The sequence below is a fragment of the Dermochelys coriacea genome, chromosome 21, assembly GCF_009764565.3.
Source record: "Dermochelys coriacea isolate rDerCor1 chromosome 21, rDerCor1.pri.v4, whole genome shotgun sequence".
Classification (NCBI taxonomy): domain Eukaryota; kingdom Metazoa; phylum Chordata; order Testudines; family Dermochelyidae; genus Dermochelys; species Dermochelys coriacea.
Window position 1 is genome coordinate 14,680,212 of NC_050088.1, and position 24,963 is coordinate 14,705,174.

At 57.0% G+C, this 24,963-nt stretch overlaps 1 protein-coding gene across 3 annotated transcripts in view; it reads right to left on the reverse strand.

Moving 5' to 3' along the window:
* The window catches only part of LOC119846479 (receptor-type tyrosine-protein phosphatase V-like), a 68,219-nt gene extending 43,933 nt beyond the window's left edge, over positions 1-24,286 (reverse strand). For 2 of the 3 annotated variants that reach the window (XR_006276484.1, XM_038380207.2), the window contains exons 1-6: positions 24,150-24,286; positions 9,048-9,125; positions 7,018-7,084; positions 3,434-3,700; positions 1,978-2,247; positions 389-658 (exon numbers count right to left, since the gene is read on the reverse strand). Coding sequence is in view for 2 of the 3 variants with exons in the window: in XM_038380207.2 (XP_038236135.2) it covers positions 389-658; positions 1,978-2,247; positions 3,434-3,700; positions 7,018-7,084; positions 9,048-9,125; positions 24,150-24,209 (1,012 nt within the window). In the remaining variant the exon portion in view is untranslated. The remainder of the gene's footprint in view (positions 1-388; positions 659-1,977; positions 2,248-3,433; positions 3,701-7,017; positions 7,085-9,047; positions 9,126-24,149) is intronic. The other variant, XM_038380206.2, reaches the window with a different exon arrangement.
* Positions 24,287-24,963: the final 677 nt, after the last annotated feature.

A 24,963-nucleotide genomic window follows, 5' to 3' on the forward strand; every position in this document is an offset into this window, starting at 1 on the left:
CAGCAGGTTTAAAACAAACAAAAGGAAGTATTTTTTCACACAACGCACAGTTAATCTGTGGAACTCCTTGCCAGAGGATGTTGTGACGGCCAAGACTATAACAGGATTCAAAAAAGAACTAGATAAGTTCATGGAGGACAGGTCCATCAGTGGTTATTAGCCAGGATGGGCAGGGATGGTGTCCCTAGCCTCTGTTGGCCAGAAGCTGGGAATGGGAGACAGGGGATGGATCACTTGATGATGACCTGTTCTGTTCATTCCCTCTGGGGCACCTGGCACTGGCCACTGTCGGTAGAGAGGATACTGGGCTAGATGAACAGTTGGTCCGACCCAGTCTGGCTACTTTATGTTCTTATGCCCCTCCCCGTCCCTGGAGAGCCGTACTCACATGTCCAGGCAGTGGCATTGGGCCCCACTGTCCAGTACGGCCCAGCAGCAGCGCTCACCCCCAGATGGTACGGGGTGCCAGGGCTGAGGTGCTGGAAGGTATAGTTGGAGAGACCCCTCTTGGCTGATACTGTCCTGGTCACCGTGCGGGAGAGCAGGTTGTGGAGGGTTAAGTGCAGCCAGGCAGCTCCTTCGGCACCGTTCCAGGAGGCAAAGAGGCTGGTGCTGGAGCCCAGGCTCTGGAGTGTCAGCGCTGCCGGGGTGGTGGGTGCTGAGGACACAGATGGGAGCTGGGGAGATTTGTGGCTGGAAGTGCCCAGCCTGCCAGGGGTATGGGGTGTGTGGGTGGGGAGGTAGATCATTTTACCCAGCAGAGTTGGGGGGCCTGCATAGCACCAGATTCCAGCGCTGGCAGAGCAGCTGGGCAGTAACCAGAGAAGCCCAAGGGGGGCTGAGTGGCTCCCAGCTAGACATCCCCCAGCACGCCAGCTAGAGGATGGGGGTGGCCTGGCCACAGCTCCCTATGAGAGACTCCTGAATGTCCTCAGGAGAATCACTGGGCTCCTCCCGCTGAGATGTGCCCAGAGGCCAGAGCGGAATGCTGGGGGCCAAGAGGTAACCTGGCAGAGTTGGCAGGAGCCATTACAGGCTGCCCCAAGCAGATCTCACACCTGAGCCCCGGGCGGCACGCGCTGAATGCCTGGGGGCTCCGGTGCCCAGCCCTGCGGACAGCCTCACTGCAGTGAGACTCGCTGCGTCCGTGCTAGAGACAGCCATGCAGACAGCCTCCTGACCCCCCAGACCCTCCGCTGTGCAGGGCACTGCCAATGCTGATTACCTCCTGTTTCCTTCCCAGCCGAGAGCAGCCCCTCGCTGAACCAGGGCAGCCTGTGTCCTCTGTGCAGCCCTGGCGTTCGGGCACATGCCAGCCTAGGGCTGGGCTGCCCCAGGTAAGGGGAGGGTTAAACAGGGGCAGCTGGGCACAGTGCAAGTCAGATTCTCTTGCTCCATAGGAAAGGGCCTTCTTGGGATGCTGGGACCAGTGGGAAGAGACAGGCCTGGACGCTGAACCAGCTCCACGGCTCAGATTAGCTGAGGCCCTTCTGCCAGCACCCCCAGGGCCAAGGCTGCTGGAGGGAGGGAGGAGGGCAGAGCAGCGGTCTGGGCCAGGCAAGGGGGCAGATGTGAATGGCCTTGGGGCTGGGCGGGGCAGGTGAGGTGCAGGTGTCGCTAGCTCTTCCCGCCACGGGGTTGAACACCTCACGGTAAATAGAAATAAACCCACCCAGTGCCAGGATGGGAACAGAGGCGAGCAGGTGAATCCGCTCTCTAGGTCTCAACCACCAGTCGGGGTGCCCCCCTCCCATTCACATACATACAATAGGGGTGGACCAAACTTCCCCACCCAGTGCCCAGCTCCCACTCGGGCCAGTCTCACGCCCCACAGCCCCAGCTCACACAGATAACAGACTGCTGGCCCATCTCTCACATACCCAGGAGAGCCCGTCCCCACCAGGGCATAGCCATGCCGTCATCTCTGGCACATAGCCCCGCCCGGGCTCATGGCTACAGCCCACCCGCTCTGCTTACCTGTCCACTGATGGGTGCTGGTGCTGGCCTGCCTCGCTCCAGCCAGCGTGGTGATCCTCAGGGCGTACTCACTGCCAGGCAGCAGCCCGTTGAACAGGAAGGTAGAGATGGCTCCGGGGACAGACTCGTTCCTCACGGCCCCCTGGGAGTCGAGGTGGTAGAGAACGAGCCGGTAGCCGTCCTTCTGGCCGGGGGCGTCCGTCCAGGAGGCTCGCAGGTCTGAGGGGCTCCCGCTGTTGCTCAGACTCACGTTGAGCACAGGAGCAGGGCCTGTGCCAAACACAACAGACAGCATGTCCTGGCAGCCACAGTGTGCCTGCCACACAGCCATGGGGTGAGACTGACCAGGTGCCCACAGAGCCTGGAGAGGGTCCTTGTCAGATCCCCCCACATGCTGGATCCATCTAGCTAGACTCCATGCCAGAGCCACCCCCTGAGCCCCTTTGTCAGCCCAACTCAGCCACCGCTCTGTCCCCGAGGAACAGTTTGGCAGGGATTTCTGTGTGCCCGTACCAGGGGCCCAATGGGATCTAATGGGATCTGCCCTAGAGTCAGGCTCTGGGAATTCACTGGGAAAACCAGGGCTTGGAGCATCTCCCTCTGAGTCCGTCTGCTGCCAGTTCTGCAGAGTGACCTTCCCACGAAGGTCATCCTGTTAAGTGTGACCATAAATAGCTCCCAGATCCCGTCCTGCCAATCCATGCCCCTGGGAGCCCAGTGTCTTCCTCGCCTCCCCATCTTCATCCTTCTGTCACTTTCCTTTCACCCCTCATCACTTTGCTTTCCCTTCCACAGCGCCTTTCCCCACCAATCCCCCCTGCCCTGAATCTCCATGTTTTCCTTCCCCCTTCCCCCCCACCAGGCTGGAAGAGTGTGTTTGTGGGGGGGGGGGTCTGCAGGGCAGAGCAGTGCTGGTGCCACCGTCCATACCACACCCCTGGTTCTCCCAAACACTGAGGGAGCTGAGGGGGGCGGGGGAGATCCAGGTACCCTGCCCTGGATCTGGATCACCTTCCTCTGCAAGGTTGAACGCCAGGCTGATTTGGAAAGAAGCCAGCAAGGGGTTCATGTTTCCATCCAGAGGTCCCTGCTCTGGCCGAAGCCCCTGCCTGGTGCCATCAGCTAGTCTCTGGAGCCCTGGGGTGAGTGTGAGCTGGTGCCGGTTACGTGCTAAGGGGGCAGGAAAAGGGACTAACCCCGGAGGTGGTGGGAGATTAATGGGGGGACAGGCCATGCTTCACCCTGCGTCCCCTTCTCCTCTGACATGCAGGGCTTCTCCTGTCTCCTTTGCAAGCTCTGGACAAGGGCTCCTCCCATACAAGGGCCAGTTGCAACCACAGCCCCTGGTTTGGCGGTAACACGAGACCTGCTCCCTCAGTGCCTCCCTCGGGGCTCACATCGCTCCAACCCGGGGCAAGGGAGGGTGATAGCAGCGGGGAACATAGGGAACCCTTACTTGTCTGGCCGCTGACTCTCTGGCTGGTGGTCTCCGCGCAGGCCAGAGCAGCCGTGACCTCAATGCTGTAGCCTGCCCCGGGGACAAGCCCTTGGAACTGGAAGCTGGTAGCGTTGGGTCCAGCCGATCCGTTCTGCAGCAGCACGTCCGGCTCCAGCGTGTAGATTGCCAGGGTGTAGCCCAGGACAACCCCGGCCAGCTCGTCCCACGACAGGTAGAGGGAGTCAGGGCGGCCCTGGTCACCGACGCTCACGTTCAGGAGGTTCCCTGCAGAATCAATGCCAGCGGTGCTGAGTGAGGAGCCATGGGCCCACCCAGCCCCAGCCCATGGACTTGCGGGAGACTCCGACAGGCTTTGCTGCCGAACGGATGGGGCCAGGCTTTCCCTGCACACTGGGCTTTCCTGCAACGCTGGCCCCATGGCGGGTGCTGGGCCCTGCAGGAAACTCCAGCCTTGCCAGCCGCTGCCCTGAGCACCTCAGCAGCAGACCCCATTCCTTGCCTCCGAGTGCAAAGCTTTTCATTAGAGTTAAACCCACTTTCTACCCATCTCCTCCTTGGGGGTGGAATCACTAGAGCTCCCCACCCCATATAGAGTGCTTAAAGGGTGCCCCCGCAGCCAGCCAGCTCCATTTTTAATGGGGGGGAGGGTTTGGCCGAGTCTGTGACCCCTTGAGACTCTCCTCCTCCCACACACTTTGAGCACTGCCCCCGCAGGCCTGAGTCTCACCTTCTCCCATCTCTGCGGGGTAGAGCCTCGGCCAGTGGGAGGGAACGGTCATTCCCGCCACAACGCAGGCTGCTCCTCGGCTCGCTCAGGCAAAGCTGCACGATTGCTCTGTGGGGCTCCGGACTGTCCCCTTCCATGTCAGCACCTGGCCTCGCCTTCGCACTGTCTCACCTGGTTTCTCTAGCCCACTTCACCCTCCCGCTAGTTCAAGAGCTGGCTACTGGGGGTTTGCAAGTCCCCAGCTGCAGGTGAGACATGAGTTTGGGGGCTCCCAACCTAGATCCCAGGGGACTTTGTCCTTGTCCTGTAACCAACCGTTTCTGCTCAGGGTCTGCACAGGCCAAAAACTGATGGAGCTGGTCAGGCAGCGGCAGATCGGGATAGGGGGAGAGAAGGAGGCAAGAGATAGGGTTGGGATAGCAGGGAGGCTCTGGGTCAGGAATACGGGGCATTTCCAAGGCTCGGGAGAAGGGGCAGGGCTGGAATCACAGGGGAGGGACTGCAGGTTAGGAGTGAGAGGCATGGGCAGCACCGGGGGGCCTGAGCGGTGAAGCAGCATGGAGCGGGAAGGGGCTGAACGCTGGGGGGCTGTGCACTGCCAGAGCTGCATGCAGGGTAGCTGCATTCAGTTGCCCAGAGCAGACTCTTCAAGGCCCTACTGGGATACAGTGCACAAGAGCCTCGCAGGGGGTAATTTACATCCTCACTGTTCATTGCTCCAGACCCCTCAGCATGGGAGCCAGGGACCTCCTGGGAGTGCCCCTGGCAAGGGGAGGTCAGCCCAGATTCCCCAGGGGAGGGCAGCCGCCTGTGGGGCAAGGCACGGAGAGGCTAGGGTGGCGCTTCTGCCACCCCTAACACAGCGAGCTGGGCCGGCACAATCCAATGCTAGGGGGAGTCACTGCTGCCCAGGCTTGCCGGAGTAGCACTGCCAGCATGCTGTGGCTGCAGGGCAGAGCGGGGACATGGGGTCTGCATAGGGACAGCCTGGGAGCAAGGGGGGGCACCAAAATGTTTGGGAACTGGCTAATTTATGGGTGACGTTATCAAAAATGGCTTCTAACCCAGAGCTCTCACAATTGATCAGGCACCATCCCCACAAACAGGAGCAGGGAAGAGCCTGAGTGTAATCTACCTGGGCCAGCCACCGGCCTCTTCTATCCATCCCCGTAAGTACCCCCTCTGTCCATTCCCACACACTTCCCTTTATCCCTCCATCCATTCCCACCCTCCATCCATCCGTCTATCCGTCCATCAACATACATACTCCTCCTTCCTTCCATCCCCATATCTACCTATATGTACCCTCTATCTACCTATCCAACCCCACACACCCCCTTCATCCATCCATCCCCATACACCCAACCCCATAAACATCCCTCCCTCCCTCCCTCCCCATAGCTACCCGTATGTACCCTCTATCTACCTATCCAACCCCATACACACCCCTCCATCCATCCATCTCCATACACACCCATCCACTCAACCCCATACACATCCCTCCCTCCCTCTATACCCATAGCTACCCACATGTACCCTTCTATCCATCCATCCATCCCTCCCTCTTCATACCTCTCTATCCCTCCATCCTCAGACACACCCATCTATCTATCTATCTATCTATCTATCTATCTATCCCCAAACTATCCTCCATTCAGCAGAGGATAGCCCCAGACTCCCCTTGCTCTCGAGCCCCATCACACTCTGTAACTGGGGACTGAACGTGTGCCCTATCTGGGCAGTCAGACCTGCCACCCTTTCTAACCCTTTCCAGAGAAAAGCTCCCCCACATGGGTGTTAGGACAGTGCTCCCCACCCCCCAGAGAGCATGTGCCAGCCTGCTCAGTGCCCCACTGCACTGTGCACTCTGCCTTTCCCTGGACGGCTGCCATGCCGTGCCCTGGATCTGTAACAATGGCATGAGAATGGCACTGGTTCTTGGCCCATCACAACCCTCCCTACCCAGGTTAGCAGTAATCCAGCTCCCAAGTCAGGAGAATCCAGGTGGCAGGTGTTCCCCAGCCCTAGGTCAGCCCCTGGCCCAGCACTAATTAACACCAGCACCATGGCCCTGGGCTCCCCTTACCCAGGATGGCCAACGTGGCCCTGGGGCAGGAGCTGTTCCACCGAACCCCCTCCTGTGGCAGCCCCTGCTCTCACTCCCTCAGCTCTGGCCCATGCTCAGGGCTTGCACTTTGTTTCCCTCTTTTCCCTTACGATAAAACCCAGAAGGAAACTGATCCCTTTTCCTCCCAGCAAAGGTGACAAGGGGTATATTTAAGACACTGACATTGGTTTCAACAAAGGGAACATTGCCGTTCCCCAGGCTTTGTGAACAAACTCGACGCAGAGGACACAGCTGTTGGGCCATATCCCTTTAAGAGGCATCACTTGGAGAGCTGGTGACTCCTGACCTCTGCCACTGACTTGCTGTGGCCTCGGGCAAGTCGCTAACCTGGGCCTCAGTTTCCCCAGTCCGCCCAATAGGGATGGTGACTGAGCCATGCTGTGGGTTTTGTGGGTGTGATGTGGCTGCCCCCTGGGGACCATTTGGTGCTTCCCGGGAACCGTGGAATCAGAACTCAGATCTCCCCCGCTCCACAAGGCAAGCTAAAGGAGACTCTCCATTAGTTACTAACAGGGCAATGCTTCTGACACACAGTAAGGAGTTCTGAGACCATCCATCAGAGGGTGGTGGTGACATCTACACTACTCCATTCATTGTAATACTTCCTAGGGGTACTGTGAGCCTCAAGCAAGGCCTATAAAAAGCGATGGAGATGCTCCCTGAGCTAGCCTCGCCCCTCACAATAGCTCACAGCCTAGCCCCAGCGGAGAACTCCCTGCTGCTCACCTCTCTCACCAGGCACCGCTTCAGCTCCTGCACGCCCCTCGGAGGTGGTCCGGTTACAGCCCTTGCCCTGTGGGATTGGATGCAGTGTGAGTGAGACCTGGGACGCCCGGCCAAGAGGTGACTCAGACAGTCTATCAGGAGGAGGTTTCTGATCCCCTTTTTAACTGGGGCAGGAGAGCAGATGGCTGGAAGTTGAAGCTAGACAAATTCAGGCTAGAAACAAGGTGCAGATTTTTAACAAGTAGGCGAATTAGGCAGTGGGGCCGATTGCCTAGGATGCAGGGGACTCTCCATCACCCGTAGTACGTCTACACTGCAATCAGACCCGCACGGCTGGCCTGAGTCAGCTGACGTGAGCTCACAGGGCTCAGGCCCCGGGACTGTTTAATTGCTGTGTAGATGCTTGCCCTTGGGCTGGAGCCGGGGCTCTGGGACCCTCCCTGCTCACAGGTCCCAGTGTCACTATGGCAACAGCTCAGGGTATCTGGCAGGCAAAGACAGGGGCTCCCTTTACAGCACCGCTGGGGCTGGGGGCGCCGTCACAGCAGGCTTGTCCCCGTCGCCGTTCAGCAGCGCAGCCGGGACCTAGACTGCCCCATGCAAAGCCCTGGACTGGCCAGGCCTTTCGCCCAGGCTCTGGGACCCTGAAGGGAGAGTCACCCTAGTCTGGAGGGGGGCAAGGTGCCTGAGCACACAAGGATCTGCAGCATGGATTGGGCTGCCGAGATCCCAGACACCATGGGAGGAAGATGAGTGGGGAGGCAGCTGAAGCTGGTTACCTTGGTCTCTGCCCCAGAACCCCTTCCCCATCAGTGACTCCCAACACGAAGCAAGTCCCCCTCCTCCCTCCCATGGTAGGTGCAGCGCTGACAGCCTGGAGACTTGTCCCTCCCCAACCCTGGCCCTGCAGGGCCAAATTCTGCTCTGGTGTAAGCAGCGACAGCTTCACCGAAGGCAATGGATTTACACCAGGGCTGACTTTGGCTGGGACGGAGGAGGTCTCACCTCTAGGGACAAGAGGGGAGTTCACCCCGCACGGTTCCCCCCAACCTTGGCCTCTCCCAGCAGGGGCGCAAGGCAGTCAATGCCCTAGGAACTGGACTAAGGACCCCCCACAGCCACTGCCAAGCTGGGCAGACGGGAGCAGGAGCCATGACAGCAGCAACCGTTGTTCCCAGCCCCACTGAATGACCCCTGCAAGAGTCACTGGTCTCTGGCAACCAAAAATCAGGCCAGCCGGCTTCTGTCTGACCCCTACCTCTGTGCCTACCATCAAGGTGCCGGCACTGCGGCCAGGGGGGCTGTCCAGAAATCACCTGAGGCACTAGAGAGTCTGTGGGTCTTTCATTTTGCATGTTTGTTTCAGTGTCACAAGAGGGAGGAGGTCTTAAAAAAATCACACCCAAAATGCGTTACGTAATTATGGACAGCCCCCGGGGACCGCGTGGGCTGGAGGTGCTGGGAGCGGACGGGGGGGGGGGATGTGCAAACTAAGCAGCCTGAGAAGCCTGGAGCACCCAGCGCCCCCAACAGCAGTGCCGGGTGTTCAGCCCCTCTTGGGAGCACCCCCCACCCCTGGATCGGAGACCCTGGGGGGGCCCTGACTCCTTCCGCGCTAAGGGAAGTGTCTCTGCTGGGTCCCATTCCCCCAGCAGAGAACTGGCCATCTCTGGAATCTCTTCCCCCTTAGCTCCCCTGCCTGCCTCATCCCCGGACCATGGGGAGGTGTGTGTGTTTGTGTGTGTAGGACCCGGGAGGGGGGGGGGGCACAGCCTGCAAACAGCCGATTCCCCAAGCGAAGTCGTGGCAACAGCAAGCCGCTCTGATTGCGGGGGCGAGAGGGCACCGAGGGCTGAGAGGAGGAGGAAGGAGCCCGCCTGGGACTGCAGACCTCGCTAATGCGCCGCAGCTGTGCGGCTGGAACGGCAGCCCGCAAGAATGCTCGCATTCGCCAGCGGGGCAGGGCCAGGCGAGCCCCGAAACCTGGGTCCTCTGCGGAGAAAGTGGGGGTGCAAGACACACGGGCTTACCTCGGCCTGGGTCCCCAGGAGCCAGGACGCCCACAGCAGGGGCAGCAGCAGCTGTGGCTTCATCGGGAGCAAGGTGGGCTGGGGAGAAAAGGAACAGAAAGTTTGGGCCCCTCTTAGGTGCGGTTGTCCCCAGCCGGCTCCGGCCTGCGGCCCCACATGGTGTCCGAGCTCACCCGGGACATCAGTGGGGCGCCAGCCTGCTGCAAGCAAACTCCAGCTGAGCGTGGGCAGGGGCCGTGTGTGCCGGCCGGAGGTGAGAGAGCTGAGGGGGGGGATTGTGCGTGTGTGTGTATGTGTGTGTGTGTGTGTGTGTCAGAGTCAGAGAGCGAACGAGATCTCCAGTGTGTGTGTGAGTGTGAGTTCGTTCCCCTGGGTGTTTGTATCCTGTCTACGAGTCTGCCTCTAATGTTCCTCTGCGCGTCTGTGTGTGTTCCTGTGGATGCGTGTGTGTGTGTGTCCCTTGCCTACGTGGGTCTGTTTTGCAGTGTGCTGGGCCGGGCCGCGCTGGGGGGGTGCACCTCCGGGCGGGGGCGCGCCGCTGGGTGAGCTCTGCGCCCAGGGCTCCGGGACCTGCTCCCGCCGGGAGGAGGATCCTGCGAAGTTACAGGAGCTGGTGCAGCGACGGGAGGGGATTGTCCGGGGCCCCAGCTGGAGAGGAACGTCCCCTGGGAGCGTCCCAAGCAGCCGACCCCCGACCCCCGAAGGGAAGGCGGCCAGTTGCGCGTGTGGTGTACAGGGGTCTGCCCCGGGCGACCCGGCATGTTTGGCTCCAGGCTGGCTCAGGATGGCTGGGCTGGGCCCTTGAGGGAGGCAGGGGGTGAGGGGCACATTCAAAGACGTGGCTAGTCAGAGCTGGTGCAGCATGCGGCACCCGGCTAAGGGGAGCGTGACCCTATAGCCAGCATGGTGACTCTGGCAACGCTCGGCTAGGAGCCCACGCGGGCGGGCAATGGGACGAGCCATCGGGCTGGCCGCAAGGCATCCCCAGAACCCGGTGGGGCAGGAATGATCAAGCCCCGCTTCCCAGTGGACTCCCCCTCCAGCTCCTGTAGCTACGGTGCCCTGTATGGGCCAGAGCTAACCCCTCCAGCTGGCATGGGCCACAGGGCCCGCCGTACACAGGACTTGCCCACCCAGACACAGACGTGAGCCAAGCAGGACCTGGAGAAGGGCTGGAACCTGCCACTCAGTGATGGGGGGCATGCAGAGCAGAACTGCCCCAAAGGCTCCCAGTTCCCAGCCTGGCCCAGGCCGTTCCTCCAGCAGCAGGTGGTGGCTGATAGCCTCATGCCTGGGGCAACAGCCAAAGCAGGACGGGGCTTGGGAACTGATTCAGGTGAAAGAAAAAACAAACTCAGCTGCCCCAACACCACCCCAGACTCCAAACTGTCCCCCCATCCACCTTCCTGACCCTGAACTGCTCCCCACAAACCCGCCAAACCACCTGCCCCAAACCCTGCTCCCACAACTCCAGACATCTCCCCAGACTCCAAACTGTCCCCCCAAATCCATCTGCCAACTCTGAACTGAACTGAAATCCATCTCCCAACACCCCCTCAGACTCTGAACCATCCCCTTAACCCTGCCCAGGCCACATGCAGCCCGGACTGCCTGGTCTGGGGCTGCACTGAGGAGAGTGGGACCAGACGCCCACTGTGCCAGCGCCCCAGAAGTTGCTCACAGAAATCCATGAAAAGGAGAATAGTCACTAGAGTCCCAGACTGTGGTCACAGGCCCGGGAGCTCTGCCAAGGCCCCAAGGGTCCCCGGGGTCACATTTCTGGGAGTGGGTACCGATGGGGGTCACAGCCAGAGTGGGGACATGGATGGTCCTGGCTTCCCTTGGATTCCTGGGCTCCAGCTACACCAGGACATGGGGCCTGCTCTAGTGGGCCCCCACACACGCAACCTGCCCCTTTCAACCTGGCTCAGCTCCTCCAGAGTGCCAGGGTGAGATGTTCCTGCTCAGATACATGTCTGTGCAACATCAGCTCCCACAGTGTGTATCCTAGGGCCCTAACTCACGGAGCACAGGCCTGACATGGAGCCCACGGGCAATGCAAGGCAGCCCAGACTGGCAAACACTGAGTTTAATGGTGGGAAGAAGTTTAAAAAAAGAGCCTTAAAAACGGGCCTGGCCTGATTCTCCAGACTGCTGGGGACCAAAATACCTGAGCGCTGCGACCGCTCAGAGCCTTCGGGACTCAGACAGGAAGGAGTGAATAGCCCCGGCAGGGCAGGCCTGGGGGCTGAGCTCGGAGAAGCTGATGGCTGGAGAAGTAATACGGGATCAGGAGAATCGGAGCACAGATTCCAGTGTGGGGTGGGGAGTGCCTGGAAGGGGCATGGCGAGGAAAGGGGGGACATTGACCAACTAATACTTACGACAAGAATCCTCCCTTGTTGGCGCTACTGGAGAGGATAGACAAGATAGGAGGTCGACATGTAGGAAGGAAGGAAGCTCAATGCCCACAGGTAGCTATTCACAAGGAACAATTATAGGAAAATTCTGGATCTTCTGGTTTGGATTTTGCTTCCCGAGTTGTTTCTCTACAAAGCACATTGAAACCCCAGGAAAAGCCAAAGAGACACTGCCAAGATGCCCCCTTGCTTCCCATGCCAAGGCCCCCTGCTTGCAGGACGACCCTCCTGCCCCACCAGGTGTGTGGCCAGCACTAGTGTGAGCAGGCTCCCCCAGTAGGCAGGGATCTGTTCCTAAAGCAGAGGACACGTGGCCTGAAGCAAAGCATCCCTGTAAGTGGTTTGGCCTCTTCTGCAGGGCGGTAGGAAGTCAAGGGGAGGGCTGGGTGCTGGCAGGCAGGCAAGGGGCTGAAGTCTCTTCCCATTGGCCAGGGTTTGGGCTGGCTGCTGGAGCTGGCTGGATGAGTCAGAGGCTGTTCAGAAAGGCCCCTTTACAGCACTCCCTGGTTGCAGCCAGGAGAGGTTTGGCTTTCAATTTCCCTTGGAAACGGCACATCATCAGCTTTGCTCCCTGTGCCCCAAGGCGTGGCTAGGGGATTTAGGCTCATCCAGTGCCCTGTGACGTTGGCACAGACGCTTCCAGCCTTGCTGTCGAGCCCGATGTTGCTTGACAGGTTTGTGTGGTGGGAACACGGGGCGTGCAGCAAGGTAGCCCTCAGGGCACCGGGGTGGGGCACAGGGGACATGGCAGCGCCCCCGGGAGCCACAGCGAGGCGTGCCCAGAGGGAGGGAGAAGAGGAACATGGGTGAGTGGCATGGGCAGCCTCGGGCTTGAATAGGGCCAGGATTGAGGGGGAGAGAGAGAACTAGAAGGGGAGCCCAGGGCTGGGATAGGTGAGGGGCCCGTGGGTCAGGGTTGAGGGGTAGCAGGCCAGCTGTCTGGACTAGGAGGAGGTAGTGCAGAGCTATATGCATGGTGGGGGGAGCCAGAGATCTGGACTAGAGGAGGATGCTGCAAGTCAGGCGGGGGATGCAGTGGCTGACCTGTCCGGAGGCAGCATGCTGGGATCACTCTGCTGCTCCTGGATCTCGCTGGGAGGTGAATCAGCTCTGCACTGAAACCTCTACGGCTTGCTCCTTGCCCTGGGTTTCCCCGTTCTCCGACGGTGACATTACAAGGGTGTGACTCCATGAGGAAACAAAGCAGGTGCCTTTCCCCCAGGGCAGCCACCCGTACAGAGCAAAGGGTGGGGCCCCACTGTCTTTGAGCACAGCAGGAAATTCCAGGTCCCTGAAGAGTGTGGGGACCAAGTTCATTAGCTGAGGTCATGACCTGGGCCGTACCTGCCTCGCTTGGCTTGATGGAGACGCTGCCCTTGACTGCAGTTTGAGCTCTCCTTGCTAGCGGTGGGCCCGGCCTGTCCCATCCCATCTGGAGGGGAGGCCCAGCTCCTCTCAAACGTCCTCCCCTCTGCCCACAACTCCAACACTCCTGCCTCTCCCTGGGAGCAGGAGCTCAGAGCACTTCAGAGACTGGTGAGCTCAGCCCCTGGGGAGATGGGGACCGATCTCCACCCCCATTTCATAGCTGGGCAAACAGACACACGCACGCATGAGTGAAGCAACTTGCTCCAGGCCACACAGCAACACTGGGAAGAGAACCCAGGAGTCCTGACTGCCCTTGCCCCCGTGGCTTAACCACTAGGCTGTGCTCCTCCCACTAGAATAGGTCCCACCCCTGATAATGCACCAGCTGTAGTTGCCCCTGAACCCACTCAGCTCAGCTCTTCTAACTCTCTCCCTGTTGGACTGGATGGAATCGCACAGGTCTGAAATGTGCACGGCTAGACAGCCGGGAACACGACAGTTTGGCCACACCAAGTCCCTGGGCTGCAGGGAGAATCCCCTGCAGGCCAGAGGGGAGCGCAGATCTGAGGAGCTGAGTCAGAGAGGGACCTATATGAACAACTGAACCCTGATGTCCTAGACAGCACAGAGCCAGTGGAGGGAGCTGGCTGGGTCATGCCGGGGCACTTGCTGCTCTGCTAATCTCTCACCGAGATGGATGGAACACGCAGGCCCTGTTCTGAGTGGTTCAATCATCCCCTACCCCCCAGGTCTCTCCCCCTTTGCAAGCCCCACTTGGCAGCATCCAGCACTGAGCACCATTCTCCCTGGGTAGGCAGGCAGGCAGGCAATGGACCAAGCAAGAGCAAGATACCTTCTTAGCTGAACTGAGTCCCTCAGGACAAAGATGCACCTTTACAAACCCGACCCTCTCCACCTCCCACTGACATGGGTGGAGTTCCACTGGATTTAGTGGAGCATGGTGCCTGTACAGTACAGGGGCGTAGGATAATGCAGATCAAAGCACTGGGTCACAGGTTCCTAATCTTAACACAGTGGCTAATCCCTGATCATTCAGTGGAAAGTAACAGCACCGACCCAGCTGTGCTGCGTGGCTCCTTCTGTGCCGCCACGGGGGCCTTTGCAGAACAGACGGGGCCGGGGCTCATGTCGCTTGGGAAGTGCAATGGCTAGCTGGATTGTGGAGTGTGCAGTCTAAAGCTGCAGTGTGGATACAATGGGAACTGGAGTTTCTGGGGGCTCCTTGGCTCAGAAGCTGTGGGGTGCTCTTGTGTGCTCCTCTCGAGGAGCTGCAGGGGGAAGAACAAGCCACAGACTGTGGGTAAATCTCTATCGCCCACCCACAGGTTATGAGTCTGTCTTCACTGCAGGCTTTGCCCAGGCCACCTAGGCCAGGTGTAAAGCACCAGCACCCTCGGGTGAGAAGGCTGTGTGTGTGGACAGGAGGGGGCAACACCCGGGTAAGAGCCTGGCTTCACTCTAGGGAAGACAGACCCTAAACCTGTAATGGCTCGCTGGAATTGCTCCCGCAGCTCAGTCCCAGAGATTACAGCATCCCCGCTTCAGCCAAGCCCCATGCTGAGGGACCAGGCCAGCAATCGTGGGTAGATAGTAAGCTGCTTGGGACAGGGAACGTCTCATTTTCCTGTGTTTGCACAGTGCCTAGCCCCATGGGGCCCTAGGGCTAGCACCACACGACTAAAGAAGGAGAGGAAGTGACAGCCAGACAGATGGAGCAAGGGTGGGATGGACACCCCAGGGATTGCACTGACCTGTAGAATAGTCCAGGCATTCTTGGTGTGAAGAGGTTAATTAATTTTTCCCAGGGGGAGACTGAGTGGAGTCTACTGAAATGCCCCCCCACCCCACCCTCACACCCACCAGATCTTTGCCACCAGATCTCCCAGTGTGTTTTCTCCTGGGTAACAGCAGCCAAAGGCTCAGAGCGGGGGCTAGAATTAAGCTATAGGTCTTGTCTCCAGCTGATTTGGAATCCCCTTTCCCAGTTACAGCTAAATCAGATCAAAGAGCCCTGCAGAATTCACCAGGCACCTGCTCCACGCGCTGCCCCGCTCTCACTAACCCACCCACAGAGATGTGCATTCTGGGACCACACACCCTCCTTCTTACCTGACTTCGCTTCCCTCAGGGCCAGCACATCATTCATAAAAGGGGGACAGATCAAGCCCCCTTTCATGCTTAGCAAGAGCAACCCCCAAGGATTTCCCTACAACCCCACTGAATTTTCCCAACACCCCCCCCAAGTTTTGTGAACTAGTTACATGCAGTGTTGCCACTTTAGTGATTGTTTGGAAATTTGAATTGAAATTGAAACATTAATTCACACTTTAAAAGCATATAAAATATATGATAAAATATGTGTATCTGAAAAAATATAATAGATTTGAAAAGTATGAACACAGACTAGCTTCCTTATACAGCTTTTGTTTTTTGTGACTGTCAGTGCATTCATTCGGTGATGCTGGCCAACCTAATAATTTCAAATTATGATTTGTAAGCAAAGTCTAAAGGAGCTCTCCCTGACAGCTAGTGATGAGCTGGGGGCTGCGGAGAAAGGCTTCAGGATCTGACTGTATTTACATTCACACCTAATCTACCTAGGTATCCAGCAAACAGAGCTGCCTTGCCCAAGTGATAGATTTTGGCTGGGGTTGGGTTACAAATCACTTGAATGGGGGGGGGGGGGGAATGAAATGTTGTTGTTTTTATTGTACGAATAAAGGGCAGTAGAACTGTCCTTAGCCTATGCTGATTGACGGCATCAAGAGAGAAGGTGGGAACAGGTCTGCCTGAGTCACAAGTACTATTATATGGACAACATACTCCCATATCTCAATGTCTGTACTTTGACCCGTTAAGCTTTTACCCTCAATCGGGGAGATTGCAGATTATGTATTCCTTATGCCACCCACTCCTAAACTGAACTTCACACCCCTTGATAATCTGTACCTTATTCCCTGATAACCAGAAACTTCTATGCCTAAACTCTGTACCGTTTTCCTTTTACTTCAACATTATCTTAATAAAGTTATTATATTTGACCTGCCCCTCTCCACTGTTTAAAGACAAAGCTGATTAGGCTCTATAGAGAGTCTTTTGGCTTGTTAAGTGACCACTAGAGCTGAAATCTCTGATAATCACGTCTAAGTGCTTAGACCTGCTGTGGGACAGTGTTTCTGTGGAAGAGACGGCCCAGTCTGCACTAGCACCGAGGTTCCCCCCCCCCCCCCCGAAGAGCTGAAATCACTGCGGGTCAGGTGGAACTGCGAGAGACCGATTCACAGAGGTCACAGTGGCAGGTGGCAGCAGAAGGTGATAGTGCAGGGCCATTGGGGCAGAGCAATAGAGTGAACGGTGGCACGACAAACAACAGCGGCCAGAGCATTGGACTTAGGGTGGCCAGATGTCCCGATTTTATAGGGACAGTCCTGATTTTTGGGTCTTTTTCTTATATAGGCTCCTATTAGCCCCCACCCCCTGTCCCGATTTTTCACATTTGCTTTCTGGTCACCCTAACTGGACTATGTTTTAGTGACCTTTCTCCAGAAGCTATATTTGTGACTGGGAAACTTATATAAATATGTTTCCAAGTTGGCCAAGATTTTAAAAATGCATTATTTGCCAAGATCATTATCTCACATCATTGCTATTTCAAGAGGTCATTATCTTGGGGCGTTTCTGTACTAAACTTTTTTATTATTATAATTATTGTTTATGTAAGAATGGCTATATTGGGTCCATCTATCCCAGTATCCTGTCTTCCAACACTGAATGCATCCGATGAAGTGAGCTGTAGCTCACAAAAGCTTATGTTCAAATAAATTTGTTAGTCTCTAACTAACAAGTGCCACAAGTACTCCTTTTCTTTGTGCGAATACAGACTAACACGGCTGCTACTCTGAAATCTGTCTTCCAACAGTGACTGTTCCAGGTGCTTCAGAGGGAATGAACAGAACAGGGAATCATCGATTGATCCATCCCCTGTCATCCACTCCCAGCTTCTGGTCAACAGAGGCTAGGGACATTCAGAGCATGATGTTGCATCCCTGCCCATCCTGGCTAATAGCCATTGATGGACCTATTCTCCATGAACTTATCTAGTTCTTTTTGAACCCTGTTATAATTTTGGCCTTCACAACATCCCTGCCAAAAAGTTCCACGGGTGACTGTGCATTGTGTGAAGAAATACTTCCTTTTGTTTGTTTTAAACTTACTGCCTATTAATTTCGTTGGGTGACCCCTGGTTCTTGTGTTAAGTGAAGGGATAAATAACACGTCCTTATTCATTTTCTCCTCACCAATCAAGATTTTATAAGACGCTATCATATCCACTCTTAGATGTCTCTTTTCCAAGCTGAAAAGGTCCAGTCTTCTCTCCTCGTATGGAATCTGTTCCATACCCCTAATAATTTTTGTTGCCCTTCTGTGTACCTTTTTCAATTCCAATATATCTTTTTTGAGATGGGGTGACCAGAACTACACGCAGTATTTAAGATGTGGGCATGTCATGGATTTATATTGTAAAAGTGGAGGAGCTTGGTTTGCCAGACTGATCAACTAAGCCAATACTGACAACCTACATAAAAAGGCTGCAAAACACCATGCTTCTGGACTGCATCAACATGCAGAAAGCCTTATAAACCAGTCACTGTCAAAGCCAATTTTAGAAGAACTTAATGAGGCTGTTAAGAATGCTGGAGACACAACTCAGTTTATGTGAACCAACATGGCTATTGCATCATACTTTCTATTTAATCAAGAGATAGCACACACTGCAAACTAGAGGCCTATGTTAAGTGCATTGTCACGTGTTCATCCTGAAGTTGGACACTGGTTCCGAACAAGACTGGCAAATGCTCAGTATCTTTCTGCAAAAAACTCAGCTGACTCTCTTGAAACACATGATGCAACAGTGAAAGACTCAGAAGTTGAAAAAGTGAAGAATTCTCTCACTATATTCTAACTATGTGCATATAGGGCCAACAAATGCACCAATGCAAATAGACATCAAGTATTTAAGTCATTGTATGTTATCTTGATGTCTGTGGTAGGCCAGTGGATGCATTCTAGATGTTCAGGTTATAGAAGACACATCAGCTGTATCTGTGACATCTTAGAAGAGTTAAATGCTTGTAAATTGAACCCCAAACAGATGGCTGCTTGCGCATTTGATGGAGCTACAAACTTCTCTGGAAGACATAGTGGAGTACAAGCTTTGCTCAGAGAAAAGTGTAACCCTCATCTTTCCTATACACACTGTAGAGGCCATCTACTCCAGCTAGCACTAATACAAGCTGCAGAATCTTCAAAAGACATTAAAAAGCCACAAATTTAATGGCTTTTTTTTAATCTCTTTTTAAGCAAGAGTCCAAAAGGACTGAGCATTTTGGAAACAAATAGAAGATACACTGGGACTGAAGTTCAAATGAGTCCAACCTGGGAAAACCTGCTGGCAGTTGTCTTAAAATTACTGCAACTGTTATTACTGGCTTTAGAAAGTATCCACCAAGATGGGACAGATCTAAGTAGTGAGGCTGGTGGACTACTTTTGTTACTAAGTTCAGAGAAGACTATCGCCATTCTCTCTCTTGTAAGTCTACTGTTGAAACCACTTGGGTCATTAAACAATGTAATCCAGGCACCTGCTACAACAGTAGTAGATCTTTGTCCAGAAATAGAAGCTATCCTTGGATCAATCAGAGATATCCATTGAAAATGTACTGGAAGAAGCAAAGACTTCAGTCCAGAAGCTGACTAATGAAGGTACTTATATTGACTCCATAAGTGAAGAGGACAAGAAGTGTTTGTTAAGCCAGCTGAAAAAGTACAAAGACTTGATTCTTACAAATCTACAATAGAGATTTCTGGATTCTATTCAACCTCCACATAGCTTTTACAGATCCCTGTCTTATAAAACACCGACAGTTGAGTGGAGTGAGGCACTACCAACTATGGGGCTGCCATGTGCTCAGGACAGATTAGAGAATTTTGAACACACAGTGGAATATCATACGATGAATGAATGAAGAATTAATTTCAACTCCTTTATCATCACTAGTGGTTCGACCCAATCTTTGTGCTCTGTTTCCTGGGATGAAAGTAGGAATTCATCTCTTGCTACTCCCAGTCACAACAGCTACAGTTGAGCATATTTTTTCCTCATTGAATAGAATTTTGTGTTCTGAAAGAAGTCGCCTTCTGCCTGATCATGAGCATATCATGAAGGACTGGAAGTAACAGACACACAAGAAGACACCAAAGAGTGCAAAATTACAAACAGAAACCAAGACAGATGTAGATGTAGTGCTTCACAATAGGCTCAAGTAGCCAACTTTAATTTCTGTGATGGTTTTAAAACATGAGTTAAATCTAATAAAATGGTTGTGAAACATTTTTCAGTTTTTACTATGGTGCCATACAGCCCACCTTCGCCCTCATGGTCTCAGCCCTCATCGGCCCTCACCCCGCCTTGAATATTCCAACACCCCCTCTAATTTCAATTCCTGGGGAAAACACTGGCAGTCCCTGATTTCCAGTAACATATTAGAAAGGGATCCAGCCCTTCCATAGCTGCCGGGATGAAGCTGGGGTTGGGGTCAGTTCCAGGAGGCTAACAGCTACCCCGCCCCAGCAGATCTGCCTTTCTAAGGAATTGCTTGTTCTCCCTGTCCCTTTAAAGGGAGATGGGGCCAGCCACATCTGTGCCATAATTAATTAGCTGCTTCCCAGCCTAAGACGGTCAGGTGATCGCATGAGGAAGACCTGGGCTTTATAAAAGGGCTGAGCTCTGCAAGCCAGCCTAAGGAGGGGAATCCCAGGGAGTAGGCAGGTTCATGGGAAGGCTCTGAACCAGGGTCTATAGGAGGCTGGGTACTCTAGTCTGGGGGAACCAGTGCTCTTAACTGCAGCAGGGAAGGCTTCAAGCAGGGGTGAGCATGGTGATCCAGAGAAGCTGGCCCAGTGCTCTATACTGGAACCAGAAGGACTCTCAAAGGTAGCCCAGAAAGGGGCAGGGAACAGGGTCTAGAGGGTGGGCTGAAGGGATGCCTCTGAAGAGTAGAAGAACCTCCTTGTTTGTGGGGACTCCTAGGCTGGACTTTTTGCTACCCTGAAAGGGGTGAGATTTGTTTGTGACATGGCCAGAGGCCTAAACTGCCTCTCTAGCCCTGGATTGGAAGGGTTGGGCAGAGGGCAGGGGCCCCCTTCTCTTTTCCTCTCTTCCCCCCCACCATGAAGCAGGCCTTGGGGAGGCAGCACCAGGTGGGAGGAAGGAATGACACTTCCAGCCTGGGCTATGCTTACAAGTTAGGCTGGCAAAGCTACGAGAGGAAAATCCACACCCCCGAGCACCCAAGCTCTGCTGACCTAACCCCTGGGGCAGACGTGGCAGGTCAGCAGAAATCTTCCCTTGACCTAGCTAGCTTGGTCACAGGAAAACCCCTCCCACGACAGCGGTGCCACTAGCACCCATGGTGTAGCCACAGCCTCCTTCACCCACCCCCTCTGGCTGCTCCCGCTGTCTGAGCATAGCTCTTCTCTCTGCCCCACGGCTGCTAGGCGGCTCTCAGCAGGGAGCGCAAGGAGCAAAGGGCTTTTCCTGTTTCCCCCCCAAATCAACGGGGCTTTGCCCGGGAGGGGGGCAGCTCGAACATTCTCGGCAATGTTGGACTCGACCGGCTATGGTGATCAAAACTGCTCACATTGCAGACAATCGGAGAAACCACGGCTCTGCTCAGCCATGTGTAGAGCCCCGGAAATGGCTCGAGCCTGCTAAAATCAGGGACTAACGAGGGGGCAGGGGATGGAGCATCAAAGGCAACATCCGTAGGAATGGAACCCGGCTGCTCTGCCAACCTGGAAATCAGGGGAGAGGAGCCTGTGCAAAGAACCGCAATGATGACCAGGGAGGTGAGTAGGTACCAGCCTCTGGGGTATTAGTCAGTGCCCCCCGGTGCTGGTCCTGGGCTGAGATATCTTCCCCAGCCCTGCTGCATGTGCAGGAGCGCATGCAAGCGGGATGAGTGACCAGCATGAGGGCAGGGAAGAATCATGCAAATCTAATGGAACAGCAGCGGGCGGGGAGGGGGGGTCAGACTGCCCGGATGGAGCTGCCACCCATCCGCACCCAGCCTCACTGAGGGCAGGAACAGGCCGGATCTGATTCCCTGGCTCCAAACTCCGTCTCCCAGAACCAAACCCTTGGGTCCAAACGTTCCTGCTGTGGAGAGTCTGAGCTCTGGATCGGAGCCATCCCAGAGCTCAGGGGGTCTGGATCAGGCCCGTTCTGGAGATCAGCTCGAGCCGCTCACTCAGAGCCACACCCTGACATGGACGCGCCCTGGCATGGAGCCAGGGTCAGTCCGGCGCCCCAGGGCTGTGGCGGGCAGCAGCAGCCGTCCATACAGGAGCGAACAAACCTCTCATTAGGGCCGAGCACGGCGCAATGCACCACCCACAGCAGTGCAGGCCGGGGGCTGGGAGAGCCTGCCCAGGCTGCGGGAGCCAGAACTCCCCTTCCTGTTGTCCCCCCCTCCCCCCACGCCAACACCAAAACCTCAAGCTGCTCCTGACCCAAAAACAATCTCGGGAGGCTTCTCCGCCCAGGAGCTGGAACCAGGCCAGGAAAGTCAGGGGCTGCTGAGTCATCACATTTCCCACGAAGCAGCAAAAGCCGCCAAAAGGAGCTGGGGGTGGGAGTCCCTGAGCAGCCCCAGGTGTAATTGAAAGCAGCGGTAGCCAGAGCTGGGAGCGCCGGTTCCTGGGCACGGTGCTGGCAGGTTGGGGGGGGACAGGGGGGGACGCTTAGGACCTACGCTGCGAGTGCTAGACCCGCTCACGACAGCCGGGCCCCCCAGCAGCCACCAGCTGGGAAAGACGCTCTGCTGAGCGGGGTTTGAGTGAACTGGCCCCACCTGCCATGCCCCAGGAGTCAGACCAGGGGACTTGGAGCCAGGAGCTCGCTCTGGTCTGTGAGTGACTCGCTCACGCTCTGACTTGCGGAGAGCCCCGCTCAGCTTGGGCCCAGGGAGGAGCCGCTCAGCCGGCGCGACGCTCGGGAGATGTTCAGCGCTCGGGGTTAGTAGCGCGGTGCCGAGTCAGAGGGGGCCAGGCCGGCAGGGAGAGACAGACACGGACAAGGACACGGCAGAAATGCGGGTGGGAACCAAGCCATGGTCGAAGGCGGGCAGCTGCCCCAGTGGGGACACAATGACCTGAGCCCCTCCTGCCCATCCAAAGGGCTCACTCCTCTCCTGAGCATCACTAGCTGCCTCTGATACCCGCTGCAGCCACTCACACAAGCTAACACCAGCCCGGTGCACTAGCCACTCGCACGGCAGCTGGCCTGGGCTTCCCCCGGGCTGCGCCCAGTAGGGATGGCACAGGCCTAGCCCAAGGTGGGGCGGGAGCTGGCGGCACCATTCACAGGCAGGGGATGGACTGGGAGGGCTGGACTCTCCCTGGCTCAGAGGGCCTGTTCGCAGACGCATGTGCCCAGACTCTCCAGGTCCAGGGCTCAGAAGGGACCATGGGTCAGGCTCCCGAAGGATTACGCTACGGAAGCTCACCCCGCTCCATCGTCGGGTTCTTAGGGGACCCGGCGACCACGGCCGCGCCCTCTTCCTACACTGGCCAGTCCATTTGCACAGTCCTGCCGCCCCCAGGCTGTGCACTGGGCCCTGCGAAGGCCAGTAGGGGAGCTGAGCCAGCTCCAGAGCCAGGCTCCTCCATCTAGCAAAGTGTATGGGGTGAGGGGAAATGCATGGCCTAGCTGGGGAGCAAGGCAGGATGTGGAACCAGCCGGGGGGGGGGCTCCCAGGTCCCTCCCCTCTGTCAGGCTCAGGCACCGGGTGCTGTATAATCTGCAGTGCCCTTGGGCAGGGGGAGGGATAGAGCTACATCAGGCATGAGCACTGCCTAGGGTGTGGGCCTGACACCCAGCGCTAGCTCCAGGGCATGAGCCCTGGCAGAACCCGCTCCTGGGTTGCGGCTATACAGCAGCCGCATTAACCCTTTGAGGGCCTATGCTGTCCCTAGCGCATCTCATCCCTAGCTCTCAAAGTGCTTCACAAAAGAGGCCAGGATCATTACCCCCATTTTACAGATGGGTAAACTGAGGCACAGAACGGCAAAGTGACTTGCCGGAGGCACCCCCATGTGGCCAATGCCAGAGCCAGGAATAGAACCCAGGCACCCTGAGTCCCAGTCTATCCACTAGGCCGTGCTGCCTCCCCTAGAGTACCAAGCAGAGAGACGAACCCAAGAGCAGGAAGCTGCAGCTGCCAGGCAAACTCCATGGGCCTGCATCATGTACAGCCCTGCAGAGCGTGTGAAACATTCTCCTTGTGCCCGGCAGCGCTTTGCACCCACTGGAGCTCGCTATAAGGACCAGCCAAGGTGCTGGGCAGTGGGGACCCAGCCCCTGCAGCATGCGGCCCCGCTGAGAGGCAAACCACAGCTAGGTGAGTCAGGGGCCAGCAAAGGGCCAAGCTGGTCTCCCCCAGGAGTCACGCCCCCCTGAGCTGGCAGGGGTTGTGCTGAGCTGGTGTGGGCTGGGCGTCACTGTCCCCTGGCCAGGCAAGAGGGGCCATGCTGGCCTGGCACAGAGTGTCACGTGATGCTCTTGCCCTGGTTCCAGCAGGGCACACACAGGGTGCAGAACAGCGCCCCCCATGCCCGGTCCCTCTGACTCTCCATGCTTCTGGTGGTGACAGGGCTGCCTGGCCCTCTCCCCTCCCTGCATGGCCCAGTGCCTAGTTCACCCACACCAACAGGAAAAATCCCCTGACGCCAAACTCCCCAGCACAGCCCAGGGGCAGGAGCCCTGTTCCCGGCAGTGCTGCCAGCCACCCAGAACCGCAGGGCCCCCAGTGGAGACTAGCACAGCCAAATCCAGCAGGGATGATGCCCGCTGCTGCTGGGCTCTCTCCCAGCATGCCATTCTGCAGGCGTACGGTGCAGCATGGCACCAAAGGGGCATTGTGCCCAGCTCGGTTGCTTTAAGGCCGAGCAGCACTTTGCAGCACATGGCTCTGCCTGGCTCCCTGAGCCGCGCCATTCAGGGAAGCCAGGGTGAAACTGTCCATTCCCACCGGGAACAGGAGCCTAGTGGCAGGCTGTCCCAGTGCCCCCACGCACCCACCAAGCCCAGCCCGGCCACAGCCTGACCCGACAGGGCTTGGCTCATTCCGTGACCGAGCTCGGAGTCGGAACGGATACTCCCCCCGAGGAGCCAGACCCCGCCCCCCATGTGCCCCGCTCAGGGGGTCGCCGGGGCAGGGAGCGACACGGTTACCTTTCCTGGCTGGCGCTCCCCGATCGGCGCCCCGGCAGGGGCTCTCCTGGCGAGGCTCATGCTGGTGGTGCATGCTCTCTCCTGCCTCGCTGCTCTGGCAATCAAGTCTGAGCTGGCCCCTGCGGAGTCCTGCCTGGGCCCGCCCTGCTCCTCTCCCCACAGCTGTAGGATGCCAGAAGAGGAACCAGCGGGGCAGGGGCGTCCGCCACTGCCTGGTAACCACAGCGCTCTGCATCCCGGGAGGGGGCGGAGCGTTGTGCTCTGCCCGTGTGCCCAGGGGTGTCACCCCCCCACACCTGCAGGCTAGGCACCCCCTCATCTGCCTCTGGCAACCCCCCACACTGCCCTCCTTGCCTCTTACCGTGCCCGTGCCAGCGCAGGGCCGTTCATGCGACTGGCTCAGATGCCAAGGAGATACTGGTCGTAAGCCCCTGGGGGCTTAGTATGCTCAGATGGGGGAACTGAGGTGCGTGGGCCCACCCACAGCCACACAGGGGGCACTGGCAGAGCTGGCCTCCTGACTCGCAGGCCTGTGCTCGGGCCACAGAGACACTCACTCCCACTAGGAGTGTACTAGGGTACATTTCCTCCTCCAGGCCCAGGCGCCCTATATGGGCCAGCTCTCCCCACACCTCCCGCCCTCTCCGCCGCAGTGCTCTCTGCTGAGCAAGAGACCCCAGGGCCCATGCCCTTCTTTGCCACCCACCACAAGGAGCAGAGAGGGCAGCAAGGAGCCAATACCCAGCTGAGGGCAGAGCAGGCAGGAGACAGTGTCCAGCACTTGAGGACTGGCTCTGCCACCTTCTCCCTCCCG